Here is a 23,100-nt window from a genome sequence, read left to right as displayed (position 1 = left end):
ATGGCCCACCACGGAGACGGTAGTGCCAGACAACACTGCTGGGCACAAGAACACTATTGTCCCACAAGATAAAGTGTGTTTGTGACCGAGGCAATGCGGGGAGGACCAGATGCTGTGAAACGATAAGCGAGTGTCAAAGAACAAAGCCTTCGGTGTTGTGTGGTTGTTTACAGTGACGAAGTCACTGGTTCAATGTTACTACGTCACGACTCCCCGCCGCTGATTTTAAACCATATAGGTGCACGTCGGAGATGGTTGTCTTTCCTGTATCCACCTCCTGCTTCACAGTTAATTGACTACAAGTGTTCATTTGCCTGCAAGGAACAGTCATTAAGGTTGAATAACACAATGTAGCTTTGCAATAGAACAGCCAGGGATCAATGGGTTAATTCAATTGCCTCTGCATGTGGTGTTTTGTATAGCAGGGCCATTTGAAGGTCCTTTATGAGGGAGTCATGCAGTTTTAGTGCGCTTAAAAGTGCAAAGAGATAGCATGGATATTGGTCAATAAAGAGAGAAAAGCACAGCACAGAAGGGAACAACCTAAAAAAGACCAAAGTTCAGTGCTTTGTTTGGTGGCAACTAGTCAGGTAAATACAAACGGTGGAAAGGGAAGTCCTTCCTTCACTTGATACAGTCAAGTTAAGTGCTGTCATTGCATATATACAGTAAAACAACTTATTAAAAAATGACTGCACGTCAGCTTAAAACTATAATCAGTAACACAGTGTGATGGGTAACTCAAACAGAAGAATGTATTGTTTATTTCAGATTGAAGTATTCAAACTTTAGACTTTACTGACAATGTGACGGACTATGTTGTTCAAACCAACTCTTCAGGATAAAAAAAAGAAGTGGTCACGGCCCAAAATAGGTTCATAATGACTCTTTATATCATGTGGGGAGTTTTGGGCTTTATCTGACCTTTTAGAGATAAACCGTGTGACCATCATTCTTTTATGCCCGATTACTGCAGCTATACATCGTGGGTAATCCATTCCTCCCCGGCCCATTTATAATGTCTGTTAAGCAAGTTTTGTGGATGAGACGGTTTCACATCTTGCTCGGGGGAAACTAGTACTTTTGATTATGTCTGTGTTGTGTAGTAAATAGGAAGAAGTATTGTCTTCATTACAAGCACATTAAGGCTCTTTGTTTACTGAGCACTGCTTTCTAAAAATGAACATGTCCAAATAGGTCAAAAGCTCTGTACTAAGCAACTAGTTACACAGTCTTGTCTCATTAAACAGTTATTTTTCATTTAGCCCTATGTAGTGAAATTGAACTTCCTGTCCTTGGTTCATGCTGGCATGCTTAACCCTCCGCTGGGACAATTTGACACTTGGGCCTGTTTATACAAGCGTATGCCCAATCCAACCTGACCAAATATATTGAATCAATACAGAATTACAGTATATTTGTTTGACTGTCGAAAGGATCCTTCCTCTTCCCTCCATGTTGAGTATTTTATTGCCTGTGCATTAAAGAAGGCACTTATCAGCTGACAGATAACAGGCAATCAGCACACTGCTGACACAATTCATGAGACCCGGTTAGCTGAAAGGATTGTCAAACAAAGGCTTCTGTAGGCAAACATGCTTTTCAGTTCAGGATAACTGCAGGCAAAAGCTGGGAGAACCTCCAGGGAAAACAAACCTGGAGAACAAAGAAAGTGTTGCATTTGAAAGAAGTTGACCACGCCTGGTTGCTCCGCTGACAGTCAGAGGTGCGTGCAAGTAACATGTACGCTTCTTTGACGGCAAAGACATTAATGTACAGCCTTTAGGAATACTTCAAATATATATATATATATATATATTTTTTTTTTTTAAACAAGATGTCTGTCGTGCTTGTTCTGTGCTCTCTCCTCAAACAACAGCTTCACCCACAATTGAGGTTGCCTTCTCGTCCTGGAGAGAATGCAAATACTACCTGTCTAACCAGTAGCCCCACTGACTATACGGATCTGGTAAAATGTAATGCCACAGAGCCTTCATGCACGTGTGTGCAAATGCCTCTGCTGGTGTTTCTGCATGCATAACTGTGCTTGCGTGTATGTGTGTGAGCATTCTTTAATCTACGTCACAATTCTCTGGATGACTCTTCCACTTCGCATTTCAAAGGAGGTTCAAACTAATTAGCTCAGAGTGCCGCTTGTCTGTTGGTCTCAGTCCCTTAACTACTGACGGTGATTGTTCCAACATGTAAAACCAGGACGGCGACTTAGTACACTCCATGTCTTCAACCGTCTGAGGTGGGCACACTTGGTACAGTCTGCATGGCAAATTGTGCATATTTGTAAATTTTTTGTGCAACATCATAGTCCCAGAATGCACGTCATTACCCAACTGTATCTATTGTTCTTAATGTGTGTGAGAGCGTAAGCAGGAAAAAGAGGTAGAGATACCTGGCATATTTCTAACGAATATGCAGAATGTATTAGTCAGTGTATGTGTGTGTGTGTGTGTGTGTGTGACCCAAAAGAAAATGATTATGTTGAATCTACAGAGAATTTCTTCTTGAATGTGTTTTATCTTTACAGTTTTCACCTCTTTGCTGGCTGTGTACCAAAGTGTCAACATCTGTGTTCCCACTCCAGAAACCAAAGCGAACTGTAATGACAAAAAAAAAGAAAAGGGAGAGAGAACAACAAAGGCAAGAGGACACATTGAATGAAGAGCAGCATGCGAACAGGGGTGTCACTAATAGAGAGTTTTATGAGCTCCAGACCTGCTGAAATGGAGTGCCGTGCGTGTGCAGCAGCTCTTATCGGCTCGTTGGCAGTAAGGGGAGGGTGAGAGCTTCCACACTTGCGCTCCGTAAAAAAACGGTCTGATTCATTTTCCGCATGAGAGGGTCTCACTGGGGCGGCATCAGACCAGCCAGTCCACACAGATTTATGGACCATTAAAGCAGCAGGCCTCCTGACCGCTGTGCCACCATAGGCTGGCTGCTAAGACACACTGCACCCTCATTCACGCTTGGCCACTACTCTCCATCACAGGCTAGCTTCCTCATTGTTCCCTTCCCTTCCATCAGTACCACTTTTACTGCCTTACATGAACTCCTCTCACAGTGTGTGATCCTACTATTCTTCACCTCACTCCTTTTGATACAAAGGGAGCTGTTTACTGTAATTATTCTCCCCCATTGTTAAGTTAACACAGTTCTCACAAAGACTTTTTTGTTATCCTTTCATGTCACAAAAAAGTATCATTCCTCGAGTCAGTCATCAGCACTCTGGGAAGACAACACGTTATATGAACCAGGAAATGTTCCAGTACTGTTAAGAATATCCCTGATGGTGGTCAGTGGGGCGTGTTGTTTTAGCCTAACAGCTTTTACAATCAGATTAGCACCATTGCAGGCACACAGACTAATGGCTCTGTCTTTTTAAAGCATCCACAAATCAACTGTTTCCCTATGTTATTAATGCACCTTGCTCTTCCTCTCTCTCTTTTGCTAGCTTTGCAACTTCATCATCCCTCAGAGTGATGCTGGAAGGAAAAAATGGGGCAGAGTCTACGCATCTCGCTGGCCCTAAGAATAGCTCAGTGTGCAGGAAAATCATGCCACAGAAAACCTGAGCGAAGGCTCAAAATCATGAATGAATGAATATAATGGTATCCAGAGTGCTTCACCACCACTGATAAATCACTGTATTTTGCAACATTTAATACCATTCTGGCATGAAAAATAAACAAGTGTTTCAAGGTAATGTAGGCCTACCTGAACAAACCGACCCAAGATAAGCAAGAAACTCCATGAAGCAGTCTGTTAATGATAAGTACCAAGCTAAAGATCAACAAAATACTTTCCAGAGTATCACTCAGGTATTCACTCTGACACAAAGCCGCCATTGCGCCACTGCAAAGCCTGTTTGTCCAGTTAGTAGAAGGGGAAAAACAAGGGTGTGCATACACACCAGTACAGAACAGCCCTGCTGCATGGCCGGTATTTGGTTAGACACAGTAAAAGCAAACAGAGAGGCTATTAGATCAGTCCACTGAGAGCTACTCATATACGCTTATGAAATGGAGTGGCTGAGATGAGTAAGGTACCACTGCTATGGGAAAGTTACAGTTTGGTGTGAAGTCAGTTGGCTAGCAAAGCTGCACTCAACAGATAGCCTGGTTTTCCTGCGGCTCTACAAGCACATCAGTAAAGTCATATGAATAACCCTCATGTGCATTTTTGATTTTCCACACATTCACAGAGAATGAGTTTCGTCCGCAACTTAGGCTACATAATTGTGCTTTTCTTTTTCTTCCCATTTCTTGTTTTGTGTGCCTCTGCTTTGTCTAAATGCTCAGGCATCAACCAGCATGTGTCTGTTGCGTGTATACACGTCACGGTAGCTCGTTGTCTCGCCGTTTACTCTGGGAGGGGCCCTGTTGAAGGTCCACTATCGTCACGAGGCTGGGTGTGGTGACACATCCTTTCTCTCCGCCCCGAGGTGTTTGTGTAGCCTAAATAACGCGGGATTGTTGTGCGGGGACCCGTCGGGCTCGATCTCCCCCCCCCCCTACACACACTTTATTAAATTATAATAGACCCTAATCACTACTTCACCGTATTCCCTATCATTCATAAAATGCTTTTCATAAAACGTATTTCCCTCCTCTGTGTTACGTTACAAGCAGCTGGCGATAAAAGCGAAAGCACATTGCGCGATGCAAAATAGGATGGCGTGCGCGTGCACGGCTGCTCCGGCGCTGCGGCAGTTGCCAGGGGAGATAGGAGGGGAGGGGTTTTGATTGGCTGAAGTGGGCCTGTTGCTATGACGACGGCGAGGGGTTTGGTAGCGTTGCCGTGCGCTGTGTGATCCGCGCGTTGCGTGCATGGAGGAAGCAGCTGCTGATCTGATCTCTGACATTGTGCGAGACAGACATCTGAATAAACTGCGCACAGACGCGTCCGTAAACACACCTCACCAAGGCACGCCGTGCATGATTGTAAGTATTTTAACCTTTAAAAAAATTAATGTATCTCTTATCAAATAGTGTTCGGTGGATACGGGTTGTGTGTTTCGAACAAGCGAAAAGTAATGTGGTCAAGTGACTTTGCTTAGAGCAGCCAGCATGGCAGAACAAGCGACAGCATGTGGCCAGCTAGCTAGCGTCAACGTCACTCCTCTTCTCCCTCGGCTCCTACTCACAGCGCCAAATAATAGTTATCTTTTGATGTTTATGGAAACAGCATCCCGAGGATGGTATTTTTCAGTCGGGGTGTTATGCTAACGCTAGCAGCAGATTCCCTGACCCACCGAGCCGCTACCGCTAGCGCTACTTTTGCCTCACGGTTGAGCTAACGTAGGTTGTGTTACAGCCCCCCGGTACACCGACTTTAACTAAAGCGGAATGAAATGTACCCACACCGGAGGGTACGTTACCTTGTAACGAGCCCCGGGTGTCTGGAAGTGTTGCGCAAAAGTCCACTCTCCATTACGTGTAACTTTGTATTTCTCGCTGCGGTGGCTCGTGAGTGTTGTCTTTGGCTCCGCGGGGAGTAACGCCACCGTCCACACGGCGTTAGCTACACAGCCTTTTAGTTTTCTTTGCTAACAGCACTTTACGTTCACGTTTCCCACCGGCTTCGACTCCGTGTCATTAAATGCCTTTGGTTGTCGCGTAGTTCTCCAGCGGTAAGTTAGCAGACTGCGGTATTGACTCAATATCTGTTCGTTCTTAGTTCAAGAGGCACATTTTCTACTCATATTTATGAATTGTTTAATATTTCATGGTGTGTATCGACGGTATATGAGGTTGGGAGGCTACACTGGCTAGCTAAGCACATGATGTAATGGATTATCACAAGATTGTCCCAGATACAGAGTGCTCTGCAAATATTGTCAGAGTGAAGGAGAAATATCTCTTTTTAATCCAGTGGCACATAGTTTATAGATTTGCTGTTGAATATGTCTCCGTGTTCTTTATGTTATTCCACGTGTCTGATGTTGTCTATACCTGCTGCCTGTTGGTGTTTTATTTATTGGACTGGACAAACCTCATCTAAAATTCATGCTGTGCTCTGATATTTGGGGGGTGAAAATTGATGGGGTGAAATATATTTTGTGAGGTTATGACATTAATGTAGGCTGGCGTTCCTTTCTTCCTGCTTGATAGTTGTTAAAGCCCAAGTGATAAATAGAAGACAAAGGCAACAGCTTAAGGGACAGAAAAAGGCCAAACAAAAAGAAACAGATGTTGTCAATCTGCCATTATTTTTATTGCCAGACTCTCCATGGTCATGTTGTAGGTCAAACCATCTGTTGTCTTTGCTGTTGTTTGTAATTCTAGCATGTATCCACTCCTGTACATGTTTGTATGCACAGAAGCCTCTGAAGGGGAAGGACTTTTGCCTCCCAGAATAGACCTGGGTCTTCTAACTTTACTGACATTCATTACTATAAATAAGACTTGTCGCAACCCAGTGATGCTGTTATTGCTGATGTGAAACTGCTTTAATAAATACAGGGATTGAAAGCATCGTAGTGGTGTTGGAATTTACTTAGTTTTGCATCACCATAAGGTTATTTGAATTGTTGGAAGAAGAAGAAGACATTGCAGTTACCATATATGGCATTATTTCATGGTTTGAAGTTCCTTTCATCCTAAGAAAGAGGTGAAATACAGGTGAACTAGGAAGCAGACTGCAGTCTTTTTGAATATCATTATCTCTTTTTTTTATGGGTCAGCTCACAGTGCATAATGTTTGAAAATGTTACTGGCATACTCTGATGTGTTTACTAATGATAGCTTAAATCTGACAATTAGTGAATTTGACAATTGATTACCCAAGTCCTAGTATAATTTTCATCATATAAGCTTGATTGTTATGTTTAAACATGGGTTATAGGCCTGCTTCTTAAACTCATGAAAACATTGTTTTAGAGAGTAATGCCCTGACAGTCACACACCTCTACCATATTGCTCCAAGTTCATGTTTAATACCAACAGACACAGTAGTATCAAACATATCTTAAGCTTCTCTAGAACTTCCATGAATGCCACGCTTCATTTTTACAACTTGGTAAACACATAGGTGTCACTTTTTCAAGTTGCCCCATTTTACTGTACTGATGACCGAACAGTAAGATGTTCCTCAGGGGATGCACAATCACACTGAGGCAATGTGACAAGAGAGACCACCACAGCACAGCGTTTTCATCAAGAGAATTTCCAGTGTGCAACATACATTAGATTCAATGGAGCTCAGTTGTCCTGTTCAGTCATCACAACATACTGAATATAATGTAAAACATCTTAATAAGGAAGTGACATGGTACTCCATTGTAGCTGTTACTGTTGCACCCTATCTAAGCAAGACTGGCAAGGAATCTGCACTTCAAAATGGTGGTGTTGCCATGTAATCAGTCTTATCACAGAGTTGCGCACTCTGACCTAGAGTAAATGAAAGGTTGCGTCCTCCAAAATCCACCATGTTCTTGTGGCCATAAGAGTGACTGTGGTTTTAAATTCATTACGAAAGCTGACCCGTGTGGCAGAAACATTTGGGATTGCTCAACGCAGTCTAAACCTGGTTTCTCTTGGATTGGCAAAACAGAAAAGCTCAAAGCATAATAACTTACGGTTTTCTTAACACACTGTAATTACCAAGTCATTTGTGACTTTGATTTTTACTGACTATTTAAAATCATTGTAATGGTAGAGGTTGAATAATCAGAAGATTGGCAGGATTAGGTAGTTGGCAGTCATTGTTCACTTGAGGTAACTGTATTTCCATATTTAGGATGTTGTGTGCATACTGCAATGTTTTCACACATTGAAACTGGAAAATAATTTAAAATAAACAGCATGTGTAAATGAAGTAAAATGCGAGTCTACACCTCTCTGCTACTGATGTTTAGGCAGTGGATTTTTGGTATTATTAGCCAAAGAAAGCCTTTAAAGGCTTTTGTTTTTATAAAGAATATGTTGATCACTTTCTACCTCCCATTATGAGGACTTAGGTGGTTAAATTGAACAACAACATATCTATCTGAGATCAGTCAACAATCCGTGAGCACCAGCGCTAACTGCTGACGTTGGTATGTCTGTCTTGTGGAGTTTACTGCTTCTGCAGTTTTGTGGTCGTTGGCTTGAATAATTAAAGCTGCACATGTGCGTTTCATCACCTGCTCACACCCCCTGTTTTGAAGGAGGGATCTCCCCTGAATGTGTCGTCTGGGGTCTGTGACATTCTGCTCATCAGACAGAGGTGCTCACTCTGAATTTGAGATGCAAACGTAAACTTCTGTTGAAACATGTGCGGCTGCTCTTTTGTTTTCCTGTCCTGATTCTCAATTAGGCAGTTGTTTTTTTTGGTGATGTTTCCCATCATTTAGAGATAAGGGTACAGCTAAATGGTATCTACTGTTATCCCCGCCCACTTAACAGCTGTTGCTAAACTGTGGTCAAATACTGTAGGTAATATCATGACATCAACAAAATAGCAGAGCAGCTTTAGATTCGGTTCAATATCTAAAAATACATAATTTGAATGTGAATGCTTTGAGTTTGTCCCTAACTTTTTACTTCTTACGCTTGCCTCTGTGTGTTTACAGAAGTTGTGTATGGGCAATGTACCCTCCGCCTACTCCAGTTATTGTTTTACGTCTCTTGATTGGTCACAGTGGTTATGCACTGACTCTATAGTGGGCAGCACCCTCCTCCTCTTCCCTGCCCCTCTCTGACGGTGCCTGTCTAATTTCTCACGGGCTGGACTCAAGACGCAGCCCATTAGGGCCAGCCTCAATGAAAGCAACACTGATGCGACCGTTTCCTTGTTGAGAGAAAGGAAGCGGGAGGCAAGTCTGTGTCCTGTGTCACAATGGGTCTTTGTCCCGTCACCCCTGATTTAAATTAACAGGGACTTATTTTTGATGTTCGTACAACGACAACGACACAGGTTGACCAATTTGTGGGCAAATCGGCAGATTGTTTTGTCGGTTTACCAACATTTTGTAACCAGAGCACACAAAGGTGCAACAGACAGTTGTGAAACAATACTGTCATTGAACAGCACAGGTAGGGCTGGTTAGCTGTTTGGTTAAAGTGTAATGTAAGTTTAAGTGATGTATACACAGTGTTATTATTGAATGTTTTATACAAGACTCCGGACTTGAAGCAGCTCAATCCAGAAATACAAACGCAGCTCAGTTTACCAGAGCATGTCTAGAGCGTTGCTATTTTTAAAAGTCTTACATTTACATTTACCCCATGGTGATATGTCGGAAATAAAAGTTTAGGGTGGATTTAAAGTCAACCTCATTTGAGCAGAAAATGTAACGGAGAATACCAAAAATGTTGTGAAGTTGTTCTCTGTTCATTGCAACTCATTTTCTCTCAGGTCTGTGCAGTATTGTATGGTGAAAGTTATGTACTTCAAATCTCAATTTGAAGTACATAACTTCACAAAGACTTACTGAGAATTGGTACAAATGGGCTTATGAGAAATGTTCTTGTGGGTTAGACTCAAAAAACAAAGGTACTTTATAAGCCCATTAAGAAAGATTAAACATAATCGTTGATTTGTTGTTGTACCTTGTTCTACAATCATTATTTATTTGTAGGAGCTGCTGATGTTGAATCAACATGAGATGACAAATGGAAAAGGTTGTTATGCAGATGCCAATTCATTCTTTCCGCTTTTCTCCATGTTGATGCAACTGTTGCCATACACCCGTGTCCACGAGGGGCCGTTCAGATTCGATGTGGATGTCCGCATGCAACCCTAAACCTGTGACCATGCGGACTGTACACATTTAGTTCCACACTCGAGTCCAGTTGGTACTGTATGCACCACTAACTGGTCTGCCAAGAAGAAGAAGAAGATGATAACGAAATGGCTGCTTGTTTTGAGGAGAGAGTGTGCGAGGAGATCCTCCTTAACCCACATTTAAAGGAATACAAAGACTTTTGGAAAACAACGATGTAGTGCTGCCAGAAGAAGAAAACTTGTTGCCTATCCTCATGTTATGTTACTGCTACTTAACACTTGTTCAGCTTTTGATGTGTATGCACTTTAGCAGTTTTACGCATGCCAGAAGCTCTAGTAAATATGTGTGTTCTTTGAAAGCAAGGTACTTCCAGTCCTCATGCTGGTCTCTTTGGGTCTTTGTGAGATCCATGTGTATTAATCCTGGATAGCTATAAAGGACTCCATTAGAGTCTCTATCATTCAGTATTGAAGGCTTTAGTCATTTGGCTTTCCTGTAAGGTCTTATTGGTGTTTTCATTTACAAAACCGTGTAGTATTTACTTGGAAAGTAATCTCAGAAAGAACACATTCCTGGAAGGGCTTATGTTGAAACTTCAACTGAACTTTTAAAGGGACATTGTGCCTTCAAAGATAGTTGGAAGTGTAACAGCAAATAAACTCGCAATCAATGCTTTTGCTATTCAAAAGTAAGAGAGGTTCCTGTGTAGCTGATTGGTGGTTAGTGCTTGCACACTGAACTTAAAGCCACATCACCCAGGAGATAAGGTTTCAGCGTTAGCTGGGGGGCTGGCGTGTACTTCTGAAGGCCTCACCTCTGTTGACAGTCAAAGTGCAGTCCTGTGTGTTTGCGTTTGAAGTCACTGTGTGAAGCAAATGTCTTCGATGAACATCACAATAATTATCCATTGTTTGGTTTGCTTGTTTTCCCTGACTGGTAAAGTGATTGCATCAGTCAATACATTGGGTTGGGCTTGGTTGTTTGTCAGCAGTCTATAAGCTACATGCTGGTGGAATTCATAGATTACCAAAGCAAATACCGCTGCTTGAATAAGCGCTACCTTTCGGCCTCTCGCTGCTCGAGTCCACTGGTATGGTGGAGAGCGGGCCTGACTGTCTCTTTGGGAAGTCTGAATTTTTTTTCTGAAAATTGGACTTCCTCAACAGGCAGGAGGTGTTTCCTTCCCTCCCGGTCCACTGTTTGAAACTGTGAGGTGAATACTGAGCACTTCTGAAACATGACTAGAGCAAAAACAACTGCTCCTTTTGTATGAGCCGAGTGTGGGGCCAATTGTAATGCTTTGTACAGGCTTTTTTCATTCGCTTTCACCTCGGGCTCTGAGTAGATCGCTTTAATCCATTGAGTAGTTTGATTAGAAAATGTATCATTTATACATGCTTTAACATTAGCCTGATTAGCCTGAACATTAATGGAGGCTTTATTTGTTATGACATAATTTGACCCTCCCAGTAAAAGAAGACTGCCACTTGGCGCTCTGGAACAGCCTCTCTCTTCCCCGGGGTCTCCCACTCTAACTCAGCCCCCCTTTGTCTCATTCACATTTTTAGAACTCCAGCCAGACTGGGTAGTCACCTAAACATCAGTTAAGGTTTCAAATAACAGCCCTCACCATGGGGCTTTGCGACACACCTTTTGTGTATGTATGACAGAAGTGTAACTGGTTTGTGTCAACTGGTTTATTGCAGTGGGTGTGGTGTGAATGTGTTTGTGCATGAATGCGTGGCAGTTAAATACATAATCTCTTTGGTTTTTGTTCTGAAATCTGTTACTCAAAATGATAAGTTGTTTGTTCATTTTTACTGAACTGAATAGCTTTTTGGTGCATAGACTGGGGGTATTGTGAGGTGCGCCTTAATGGCACTTAGTCGGTGGTGCCATGACATCCAGGTTGGCTGTGGCCTTTCCCACTGCTCTTTGTCAGACAGGTTTGTGAGGAACAGCAGCAGACTGCTGGCCTCAGCATTTTCCGCCTGTATTGATCTCCCCACATTAGCTCCCTCTTCATGCACAGACATGAGCACAATTGCTTCCCTCACAACATTGGCTGCCGTGGCAACTGAGTCCAGATTGTGAGATTCACTTCCAGAAAACATCTCAAACCAGTACCTCTTCATCTAGATGCTGCTATCATCTCCCTTTACATTCCCCCGTACATATTTGCCACATTGACGGCTGGATTTGCCACTTCAAGCTATCTCCATTTGTCTTTGTGTAATTCTGAATAGGCTAAGTGCTTAACAGGATAAAAGAGCAGTTTGAAAAGGGGGAGAATGTGCCATGGCACCTGCTGTTAGTGTCTGCCTGTTTGCGCATGAATATGATGAGGCTGGCGGTGCGCAGGGCTATTTTAACTTGCAGATGAGCCACCAGGTCAGTGCCATTGCAGCTTTGGTGTATTTTCAAGGATGCTGCAGTCAACAGGCCAGTCTGGCTTATTAGCTCCCTCTGCCCTCTCCACACTAGTGTCCCATTATTCATTGCAGTCCCAGCCGCCTCTCTTTGATGCCTTTTCATAAGAGCAACGATAACTGCGATCATTGCAACAGTGGTAATTGACCAGCTGCATTTATGTGAAAACACTTCCTGTGTTTGGCTGGATGCAAGGCAGCTTTCGCAATCGTGCACCCGGCCTCCGTTGATATTCAAATGACGGTCTTCTGGAGGAGATACTCAAAGGAGGATAAGCGCTCTCTGGCACCCGTGGGCCCAGCTGAGGGGTCATGGCTGTGAAGATGGACTGAGGGGAAGCTCTTTTGTGCTTTTAAGGTTAATCCGTGGTCTGACACTTCAGCCAGGCAGTGACTTCTTCTCATCTTCTCGCCACTCAACAGAATCAAGTTTACAGGCAGTCAATTCTTGGCCTCTTGAAGAAGAAAGGACAACCGTGGGGAGTGTTACGGTTAAATCTGGCTCCAGAAAACTCTTTGACCACACCTTTTAATCAAACCAAAGACCCAATGCCAGTCAAGGATTTTTGCCATAAGCATTTATCTGGTAACGCAGTCATTGATCTTCATAGAAAAGCCTGGGATCCTTGTCAAATGGCAAATCGAGGATGCCATTGGATATTTGGCCCGTGCACACAGCTAGCCTAATTTAGAAATGATTTTTGGAAGGATAAATTCATAAATTCATTTTGTGTTTTTTTAAACTGCAGCCTCGTCTGTCTGCACAGTCCCCCTTTCTATTTTTAGATTCATTCAGAATAGGAACCTGTCATGACAAGAGATATCTTTCTATGTTTTGGTCTCTTGAGCAAAGATTTCCCTTTAACACAAATGGGCAGTTCTCTCGCTGCCTGACAAATCTGATTGCTCTGCTTTGCTTAGAGCTGTGATTCATCCTAGACTGAGGATAACTTACATTGTCTACTGCACTACCACTGGGTCTCCGTTGGCTTACTCTCTCCATGTCTCTCTTAGTCTCTTGGTCTCTCTAGCTCTCTTTCTGTCATCCTCTGTCCTTCCATAAAAGGATGTCTCTATTATGTCCCTTCCTATGTTCACTCTGCCTGTCCCTTTGCCTTTGGCCTGGAAAGCTCTTCGCCTTACTTCCTTCTTGTTCACAAATATATGCGGCTCACAAGTAAATTTCAATGGTGCGGGCAATGGAGGATTGATGGGCGGAACTCGGACAACATGTAGCCGGCATGACGTCACTTATAGAGCAGACAGGATGTGCAATTCTGACAGAAACACAAATATACTTTTAAAGTCTAAATTAATCACAACCCTAGATTTAAAAAAAACCAAAATAGGATCGGTCCGCTATTTGTTTATCCTCTCATTGAGGGCTGAGTGGTCATTTTGTAAATGCACTAATGCCTCCTCCTTCCCTCTCATGTCCTCACTGGCTTTGACAAACTGATTTGTGTGTGTGCCTGTGTACACTCCCTCTCCTGTCTCACCCACTGTGCAAACACTCTCGAGTTTGACCCAATTCTTATCTTATCATATAAATGAAAAGATATTACCGTCCACCACCGCTCTCCGTGCGCCTTTACCTATCCATCCTTCCAGCTCTGTGCTCCCATCTCTGCCTGCATCCAGGAGATCCCAGACCACCCCTGACCAGGGCATCTGGTGTCACCCACTGGGTGCAGCAGGGGCTTTGTCTGTGGCAGAGCCAGCCAGCATGGCTTATTATTTTCTTATTGTATCTATATGGATCTTGTTTGTAGGGATTTCTGCTCTTATTGAAGGGATGGCATGGTTGTCATGGTGACACTCAGGACATAAAGCTTGTTGTGAGCGGAGCCAAAGAGTGATCTCTTTGTGCTCTTGGCCTCACCAACCAGTGTGCAAGACCATAGCTTGTATTTTATGGTTTTACAGTTATTCAGATTGATCGAACACTATTTTATTTTTAAATAAGAACTTATTTACTTATTTTAGTGAGCTGAGACATGGACATGCCTGTACTTAAAACTATAGCTCAGCGATTTCAATTGAAACACTTTGACAGGATCATTGCTGATGACATGCCAGTAATCCTTCCTCTGTGCTCATGTAAAAAAAAATGTATCGTTGTCTTATTAATAATGGTACTTGCGTGGATTTAGTTAATGATACAGGGCTTCTGGCAATATTGAATTTCCTAGTGCCTGTAGCCTCTTTACACTACTTAATCTGGCATGTGACAAATTGAGACTTGATCCTGGCTGAATGCAGATCAGTCCATGAGAGCCATTCACTCCTTAAGACGGAGGCCTTCCACTCATTCCTGCAGTCGTTGGATGGTTTCATGCTCATTTACACATAACGAGCGGCTGGGTCTTGTCTGAGACAAGGTGGGCCTCGAGGAGTGGAGCCCTTCGTCGATTCACTTGCTTGAGAGGACCTCCTTGAAGGTCCTCGGCTGGAGTCAAGAGGAGGGAGAGCTGAGAGCCTTACAGTTCTTCGCAGGGCGTACATGAAACGGGCAGTTAGAGGGCCAGCAGGTGCAATAGAGGCCGCCACGCTCCGCCTCAGGGTGTTTGCCCCCAGGGAAGACTTAGGAAAACAAGGTCAACGCTTGGAAGAGCACATCATTCCATGATGTCGCATCCAGTTATTTCATACCGCCAATTTTATTTTGAAGTCAGTTCACCATCAAAAACTGTGATTTTTGTCTACATGCTGTCTAACATGATCAACCTCTTCTCTCCTCTCTCTCCAGACCTCTTTGGTTTAATGGGTCCAATCATTGGGATGTCACCAGATAAGAAAACGGAAATTCCGGGTATGCAAGAGGAGCGGACAGGGCTCAGAGGTGTTTGTGATGTGGGAACACTCCCGGAGGCGGAGTGTGCGTCAAGTCCGCTAGCGACCAGCGTGGATCGCACTGGAGGTACTGAGGATGAGGAGCTCACCAACCTCAACTGGCTGCACGAGAACCTGCTTCAGAACTTCACTCTGGGAGGTCCGGAAGCTCAGCCCAGCGGCAGCCCGCTCTTGGACATAGAGGGAGACTACGGGTCCAACCATGGCCCATCGTCGTCGTCCTCCTCCTCGTCACACAGCAGAGGCAGGGAGCGGGACTCGTTGAAGTCCAAGCCCCCTTTCTCGTTTTCTCTCCTCATCTACATGGCCATCGAGCAGTCTCCCAGCAAATCTTTGCCTGTTAAAGAAATCTATGGCTGGATTCTCGAGCACTTCCCTTATTTCTCCAATGCTCCCACTGGCTGGAAGAACTCAGTTCGTCACAACTTGTCCCTGAATAAATGCTTCCGCAAGGTCGAGAGGAGTTTGGGAAAGGTAGGTTATTTTTAACTTTCTCTTAACTTTCATGCACTTCACAGACATTTTAATTGAGAACACTGCACTGTTTTGATTAAGCTCCTGGGAACTGTTATCGCATTGTTTGATGATGTGATATTAACATTTCCAGAGGCCAAACGTTAATCAAAACGCCATTGGTCAACAGTACATTTCAGCATGGAGCTGCATTGTAGCTTGTGTGACAGTGTCCAGGGACTGTAACATAGCCGCGGGGACCTCTGAGTCTGCTGTGATAACGGTGGAATACAGTCAAGGTTACAGATACTCCTTCTGAGAAAATGCAAACACAGCACACTAAGATAGGGCTTTATCTCCCGAAGCACTACAATGTAGTGCAACTGTTAAAACCTGGGAGAGAAGCATCCCACATTTAGAAACCTCAACGTCACACGGCGAGGAGGAAGCCAGCGTGACCTGCAGCGCAAAGATGAGTTTGTTGAAAGAATCTTTTGTCAGCCGGCTCCTGGCAGAGTTACGTGTGACTCATTTGTGTTTGTGTTCCTGTATAGGAAGAGGAGGAAAAAGAGAGAAGTTGACCTTCTCATATGCACACACTCATGACTAAAGGATAAACCCATACTGCATATCCTGCACAAATGTTCTTGTGAACTGAATGGGACATTAATGAAACTTTGGTTGTAAAATTGTTAATTTACTTCCCATTGGTTTTCTTTTGTGTTGAGGAACAGAAGAGGTACTAGAGAGGTGGCTTTTATTTGAAAACACGACTCTTCTAAGAATACAGTCCTGTGTCGGACGCAACCTAATTTGCATGTTACTGTACTGATCCAGGGAGCGACACAATGGCAGCCATATTGAGCTGCAGTATGAGTTTGGACTTGCGACCAGCAGAGCCTGTGGTGCCAAGGCTGTGCCTGTCTCAGGCCTCATATTTTCCCACCATGGGAGGCGATGGCGGTTAGCGCTCAGCGAGTAGCAACATGGTGCGGTGCAGGACGCTCAGCATGCAGGTGCACAGCGTGAGCCCTTCGTCTGCTGAAAGACCAGTTTCACATGACACTGGCTGGTGGTTTCCGTTGCCATGGAGACATTTCCTTCTTCCTGCATCAGGGCTGGTTGGTAATCTGAGTCAAGGTTATTTTCCTCCCTCCCTCTCCCTCACTCTATTCTCCTCCCAGACTGGGCAATGCGCCGCCATCAGATAAAGTGACACTTAACACACTCGTGCACACATCACTAACGGACACATTTGTTCCTCACACAGTGCCGATGAGCAGTTATTTCCTCCTTTTGTCTCGGCTGTTAAGGAATTCTTACTTATGCGTTTGCTATTTCCAATTATGTCGTGCTCCTTGAGGAACTGTTGCCTGAATTTGCCATTTGTGACAAAAGGAGACCTTTATTACATCACGATGCTGCTGTATGCAGTGCTCACTGATATTATCAGCTGAGGATTTTCAGGAATGTAGTGAATGTATGCCGATTGCCGAATAATTCTGAAGCATAGAAATAGGTCGAAATCAAGTTTCAAATTTGTACTTGACAGTTGGTAGTGGGCAAAGAAGCGTATCAACAATACGCTCTCGAGGGCAGTGAAAAAGACTGCAAGCTAGCAAGCGTGACTATAAAGAATGCATGATTTCAAATAATAAATCCTGCTTTGCAAATATATTATGAGGAAGGAAATGCATTAAACATGATTGTTTACAAGACAATCCACAGGGTACAATTGTTTTAAAGATAATTAAAGGACCAATCAGAATAAATTCAAACTTATGGCATGTCTGTAACACAGTTATGTAATGCTCAGGAATCGTGATTTTTCTTTACCTATACGAGCACATTATTGATTTACAAAATCAAAATTTGTTTGTTGCAAAACATTGTTGGCCAATTTCTTGCTTTACCGGGGTTGGAAGTTTGACTGTCCCTGCTCTTTTCTACAGGCCAATGGAAAAGGTTCTCTCTGGTGTGTTGACCCTGAGTACCGCCCCAATCTGATCCAAGCCCTTAAGAAGCAGCACTTCCCTGCCGCACATGCCTTCTGCACACCGCCCGCCTCCCCACCCAGGTAAACTGTCATCATTCGTCACTCTCTGGATGTTGTGCATTATATATTTGTATGAGCCATACCAGATTCCATTTATTTATTGGACTTGGCATTTTTAGCGAAGGATATCACAACAGGTTTTTTTCTTTTACTTTGGAGGTCTGTATTTCTATTTGACGTTCGATACCTTTTAAATAACTGAAAGGGGTCACCTTTGACTTTTCTCTACATCTCCTTTACAAACTCGAGATCTGACCTTTTTGTGTTTTTTGTTTGCATTCTGCAGTGCCTCCTCACCCCCTCGCCATCTCTTTCTACAAGGCTGCTCATTCAAAGGTGAGACCGAAGCAAACCAGCTTGGCTTTTCAGTTTTCGACATGTACATTAATAGCAGATCGCCACAGTTTCTTTTAGCGTGTGTTTGTGTGGTATTTTGATTATGTTGCCTGTTCACATTTCAGTCCCAGAACATTCAGCATCACTGTGCTTGTATCCTCAACTCTTGGTTTGATTTGTTGCTTTCGAGTCATTGATGCCTCATGTAGACCATAATGTAGAGAGCTCCCAGTCGATGCCTCAGCCTTCTCTTTTCCCCCCTCTGCCTCTTGGATTTGTAACCTTGACGACAGACAGAGGTTCTGCTGGTGCTGTGTTGAGCACTCAGTCTCACTGTAATCATTAATAATTTAGAGCCCCAGAAGTGAGATATGAGGCTTTTAGACACTTTGTCAGGTCTGGAAAGATCGGATGCAATATCAGTGGCTTCAATTCATCCCCTGGTTTGTTTCAGTGAACCTTCTGCATATCCAATCCATTCGGTGAGCATTGATTGGGTCATTCGGTCCCTGGTTTAAAATGATTGAAGGAGCCCAGTCCGAGTAGAGATGCCATGCTAGCATGCTTTCACACCTCAGGACTGACCATCATGCATGTTCTCTCCTCTTCCAGAGTCTGACATTGATGCTGCCACTGCCATGATGCTCTTAAACTCTGCCCCCGGGCACCACGTTGACCCATGTAAGAGAATCCACAAGCTGCCATACTTTCATCATTCCAACTCTGTGTCCTACTCCCGACATACCACCCTGTCATTGCTTCTGTCATCTTTTATTTTGTGTGCTTTCATTTGTGTGTAAGTCACCTGTTCTTATGAGCAACATGTTGGTGTAGAAAAGGTTTCCTGAACATTAATCGCACCTGCTTGCATACAATTTTATTTTCTGCAGACATTCTTCCGCTAGAAGGAATATTTCAACATTTGGGAAATACTAGACCCAGCAGCCAGTTAGTTAGCTTAGCACAACAGTTGGATTGCCTGGCTCTGTCCAAAGATGATAAAATCCAGCTACCAGCACATCTAATGTTGACTAATTAACACAAGAAAAAAGAGTGTATTTCCCAAAAGGTTGAACATATGATTGATTCTCAAATGCTTTTGGAGGGTTCTACATGGTAAATCATTAATGTGTTTTACTGGCTGTTGTTGCTTATATTTTACATTATATCATAATGTTATTGAACCTTTTACTTAATTAACCTGATTCAGCGACGGCTGGGGCCCTCCATAAGGATTATTTTGATGTGATTGTGTTTTGCTAATATTTATTCTCATCAATAGGCTGCTTTAACGTGAAGATATTTTTGAATCGGGTGTTCTCTTTTGGGCTGTGCCAAGTAGCACTTCTGCTTTTATATTTGTAAACAAAGCGGGCCAATGCTACAGTATATGGTGCACTGTGTCTGGCTCTTTCTTCTTCAGAAAAATAAATAAACTTAAAAAAAATATATATATATAAAATATAGTTAAATCAAGTTACATAAGAATTTGCATAGTGCAGGATTTTCTTGGTATCTGCCAATTTATTTTAAGCCAACTAAAGCGTGAAACTTTTAATCTAGTTTTACATGACATGCAATAATTTAGAGCATCTGCACATCTTAAATGCTTTTGCATTTCAATGTGTATTTATCACTTAATCTTAATCTCTCCTCAGGCAATTCTGACAGCCCACTTGACCTCTCCCGACCCGACTCTGTACTGGTGAGCAGTGATCCAAAGCAGGACCACAACTACAGCAGCGTAGCCCTGCAGCGCTGCTCCTCCCGGTCCTCCTCTTCGTCTCTTTCCTCCCTGGACGAAGGAGGCTGTGACCGCAGGCAGTCCCACCGCGCCGGCAGCGAGGGCTTCCACAGCGACGAGGACTCCGACCTCTGGGACGAGAGGGGCGTCCACCAGACTTCTCGACGTCCACCCGCCATCAAGTGGCCCGCCGGCAAGAGGGCGCGGCGTGAGGTCAAGCCAGAGCTGGATGAGGAGCTGAAGGAAGCCGCCGGGTCCTTGCTGCACCTCGCTGGTATACGCAGCTGCACGGAGGGCTCCAAACGCACTGTCAAGAGCACAAAACTTAACAGGAAATAAAGATTACCTTTGCCCCCGTCAGACTCCGGACCCTGTGAACCCTAACCTCTGACCCCTGATCGTGTGCCCGAGTGTGCCTCCTTCTCCTTATCTGATCGTTCATTGGCCATTTTGAGCCTTTTTTTGTTTGGGAATATCCCTGTCCAACAAAACAAATGGCAATAGTATCGTTCACACAGGAGAACAAAGCCATATAGAGACTTTTGTACCTCGGGGTGACTGCTGGGGGTGGTTGTTTGGGCTGTGGAGAAAACATCAAGAAACCTATCCAAAATGACCTGCCTGCTTCTGTTGGATTAGAAGATTGTGATTCAAGATTTTCTTCTCAAAAAAGACAAAATGGGAAAAGCTGAAGGTTTTATAACTCAAAGCGTTGCATGCTTCCTCCTCAAACCTGTATCCTCTTCCAAGTGAATCTATTTATGAAGCGAATGAGTGCATGTTTGTAACAGACAAAACCTAACCTCCTGGTGTTATCATTTTCTCCTGTTTGTGCTAAAGAAAAAAAAATGCCACTGTTTTGAAAGGAACTCCTGCTCCATGAATCCTCTTGTAAGAGAGATGCAATAATTATCCACAACCTTAACTTTCTTTGACTTTATTTCATGGTGGCATTTTTAAGAGTTGAGTATGCTAGTTGAACTTTACAATTAAGAAAATGAATGGAGTAGTACTATTATCTTGTTATGCGATAAACTTATTACACACAAGCTCTGGCTCTATTTCAGGATTAGCAAGATGTGGAAATAGTATTACTCTGCCACTGCCAAATTTAGTTGCAAAGTTAGCTATACTACTTCGCTCCACTTTGTGCGGCCATTACAGTGCTCTACAAAATGAAAGCTCTTTTCTTTTTCTTTTCTTTTCTTTTCGCAAATCAATTGTTCATCCTGTTGATCCCCTTCATTCATCAGTGTGTTTTTGACATTTATTGTGCAGACATATATTCACATGTTTGGTGACAGCCTATGCAAAGTGAACATCTGCCACTTATTGCCAGATGTTCACTGCCTGTTCATAGGTTATCCTCCATAGATTTTATTTTGTGTGTGTGCGTGTATCATAGTGCATGTCGACTTCAGCCTAAACCTGAGATATGACTGTCTTGACCGAAAGAGTTTAAAATAGTCAAACACTTTTGGCTCTACTGACAAAGTAATCATACTCCGATGAATGTGATTGGTGTAATGAACGATCTCCTTGCTACAGCTGTATTGTAGGGCTGCTTGGTACTCTGCTTGCTACTGGTCCTTTTTCAATGCAGAGCTGGTTAATAATCAGAAAAAGGAGCGTACGGGAAATTAACGCAGCTCCACTATTTGGGTTTTCAGTTCTCCAGTTTTTTTGTTGTTGTTTTTTTTAACCATGTACTTTAGAAAATGGCAACATTTTACAGCTAAGTTTCTGTTGATCCTGTGGCAAAGCTAATTCACAACTTGAGGGAGGGTGTGGCTGTTTTGGTAAAAAAAAAAAGAAAAAGAAACGGTGCAGATCATGGTGCATATTCCAGTGTAAACGAGAAGGGGGCCGTCTATGGCCAGAGAGAACTAGAGGTTTGAAGCTCTTATGTTGTGCCCACAGTTCTGTCTGGCTACAAGTGTTTCGTCCTTGCTCTTCCTCCTCGAACAAAATAAGGAAGTGCACGCTCTCTTCTCAAGCTGTGAAATGGAGTGTTTATTGTCAGTTGATTGCATGCAGTTCACTGAGGGGAAGTTGCGAGCCGCTTGTGCAAAAGGCCACAATTCTCATTTGAGCTTTTAAAAAGGCTGTATAGTGGCAGCGTACAATACAAGGTAGCATGGAAGCTCAGAGGGGCAACAAACAGAACATCGTAATATTTCTTCCCACAGCACTAGATCACATTGTCACAGTGACTGTTAGTATAGCATGCATGGTCAGTGCCAAACATTTTCTTGTGCCACTGATGTAAAAGTACAAAGAGCAGTGGTAACTTTATTCGCCTGCAACAATGCAGTTGTGAGAGTAACAATGCCCTAGTTTTCTGAATCATCTGAACAGGAAACGGGAGAGGACACTGGTCAGTACAGTGTCTTAACCAGTCTCTTGGGTTATTTTTGTAGCTTTAGAGTGGGAACTGCTCTTAGCAGAGTAAGCTGCAGTTCTCAGAAGTAATACTTGCATACACTGGTCTTGTTTAGCTGTGAAAAAAAGAACAAGTTATTGTTCATTAATCATCACCTTATTTATGACATTAATTTATGGGATTATTGAATGCAAAGTCTATCAAACACTGGTCATTTGAAACGAGTGACTAGGCACAGTTATTGTTCTCCCTTTGTAAACACCGCTTAATAAGTATTTTGTTTTTCTCCTTGTCTTATTTTACAGCAATACACCTTTTTTTCACTATGTTATAGTGATTAAGTATTTTGCCAATGTCTATTGTTTTTAGAGCGGGTGTTTTTTTTTTTTTTTCAATCTAACCATGACTGCCAGGTTTTCTTGATGTTTTGTTTTGCTTTTTTGTTAGGCTGGATAGTTTATTAACATTGATCCTGAAACCTTTTGTTGCCAAAATTGATGCACAGCTGTGGTATAAAATTTAAGATGGACACATTCCCCATGTACTGCAGAAGTTCATTGACGAAGATTGAATCATTTTCTTTTTTTTTTATACATTTGTCTCAAGTTAATGTTTAGATATTGTGACTAAGTTGTCACATTGAATATTGGCTCTCGGTCTCATCACAGATTGGAGCCTTAAAAAAAAGCGACTGCCACTCATAACTCATGCTTCCAGGTATTGTTATGGGATGTTGAAATGTTCAGAACGTCAGTAAAAACTAAATCAGACTCGTATGACATGAGTCAGGTCTGTGGATGAGCCTCTTAAACATTTAGGCGTCCAACTCAAAACCCAGTTCCTTCATTGCTCGACAGCTGTTGATGACTATTGATTATGCGATTCTCAAAATTTCTGTTGCAGTTCTTAAGGGTATGATGAACATTTTTGTTGCATTTGACAAAGTTGCCAACCCAGTATCAGTTTGTGTCAGTTGTCTGCCATGTCTATTGGACCGACAAACCTTTTGGTTTTTGTATGCTAACCTCTGTTGATAAAATGTTTATAAGATTTATTTTCGCCAAAGATATGCAATTGCATTATATATGGTATTACAAAATATTAATAAAAACCTGTTCTTGTTTT

At 42.9% G+C, this 23,100-nt stretch overlaps 2 protein-coding genes across 2 annotated transcripts in view; one reads left to right on the top strand and one right to left on the bottom strand.

Moving 5' to 3' along the window:
* The window catches only part of fbxo11a (F-box protein 11a), a 23,053-nt gene extending 17,639 nt beyond the window's left edge, over positions 1 to 5,414 (bottom strand). Inside the window, exon 1 of the mRNA XM_034552203.1 lies at positions 5,393 to 5,414. The gene's annotated coding sequence lies outside the window, so the exon portion shown is untranslated. The remainder of the gene's footprint in view (positions 1 to 5,392) is intronic.
* foxn2a (forkhead box N2a) lies at positions 4,707 to 23,100 on the top strand. Its single transcript, XM_034552205.1, has 6 exons — positions 4,707 to 4,955; positions 14,900 to 15,477; positions 17,409 to 17,533; positions 17,799 to 17,848; positions 18,461 to 18,529; positions 19,507 to 23,100. The coding sequence occupies exons 2-6, from the start codon at positions 14,914 to 14,916 to the stop codon at positions 19,929 to 19,931; spliced, it is 1,233 nt and encodes a 410-aa protein (XP_034408096.1). The 5' UTR covers positions 4,707 to 4,955; positions 14,900 to 14,913; the 3' UTR covers positions 19,932 to 23,100.

Source organism: Cyclopterus lumpus, chromosome 15 (genome assembly GCF_009769545.1).
Source record: "Cyclopterus lumpus isolate fCycLum1 chromosome 15, fCycLum1.pri, whole genome shotgun sequence".
NCBI classification, from domain to species: Eukaryota; Metazoa; Chordata; class Actinopteri; order Perciformes; family Cyclopteridae; genus Cyclopterus; species Cyclopterus lumpus.
The sequence above is the reverse complement of the archived record's forward strand: the minus strand, read 5'-3'. Positions and strand labels throughout refer to the sequence as shown.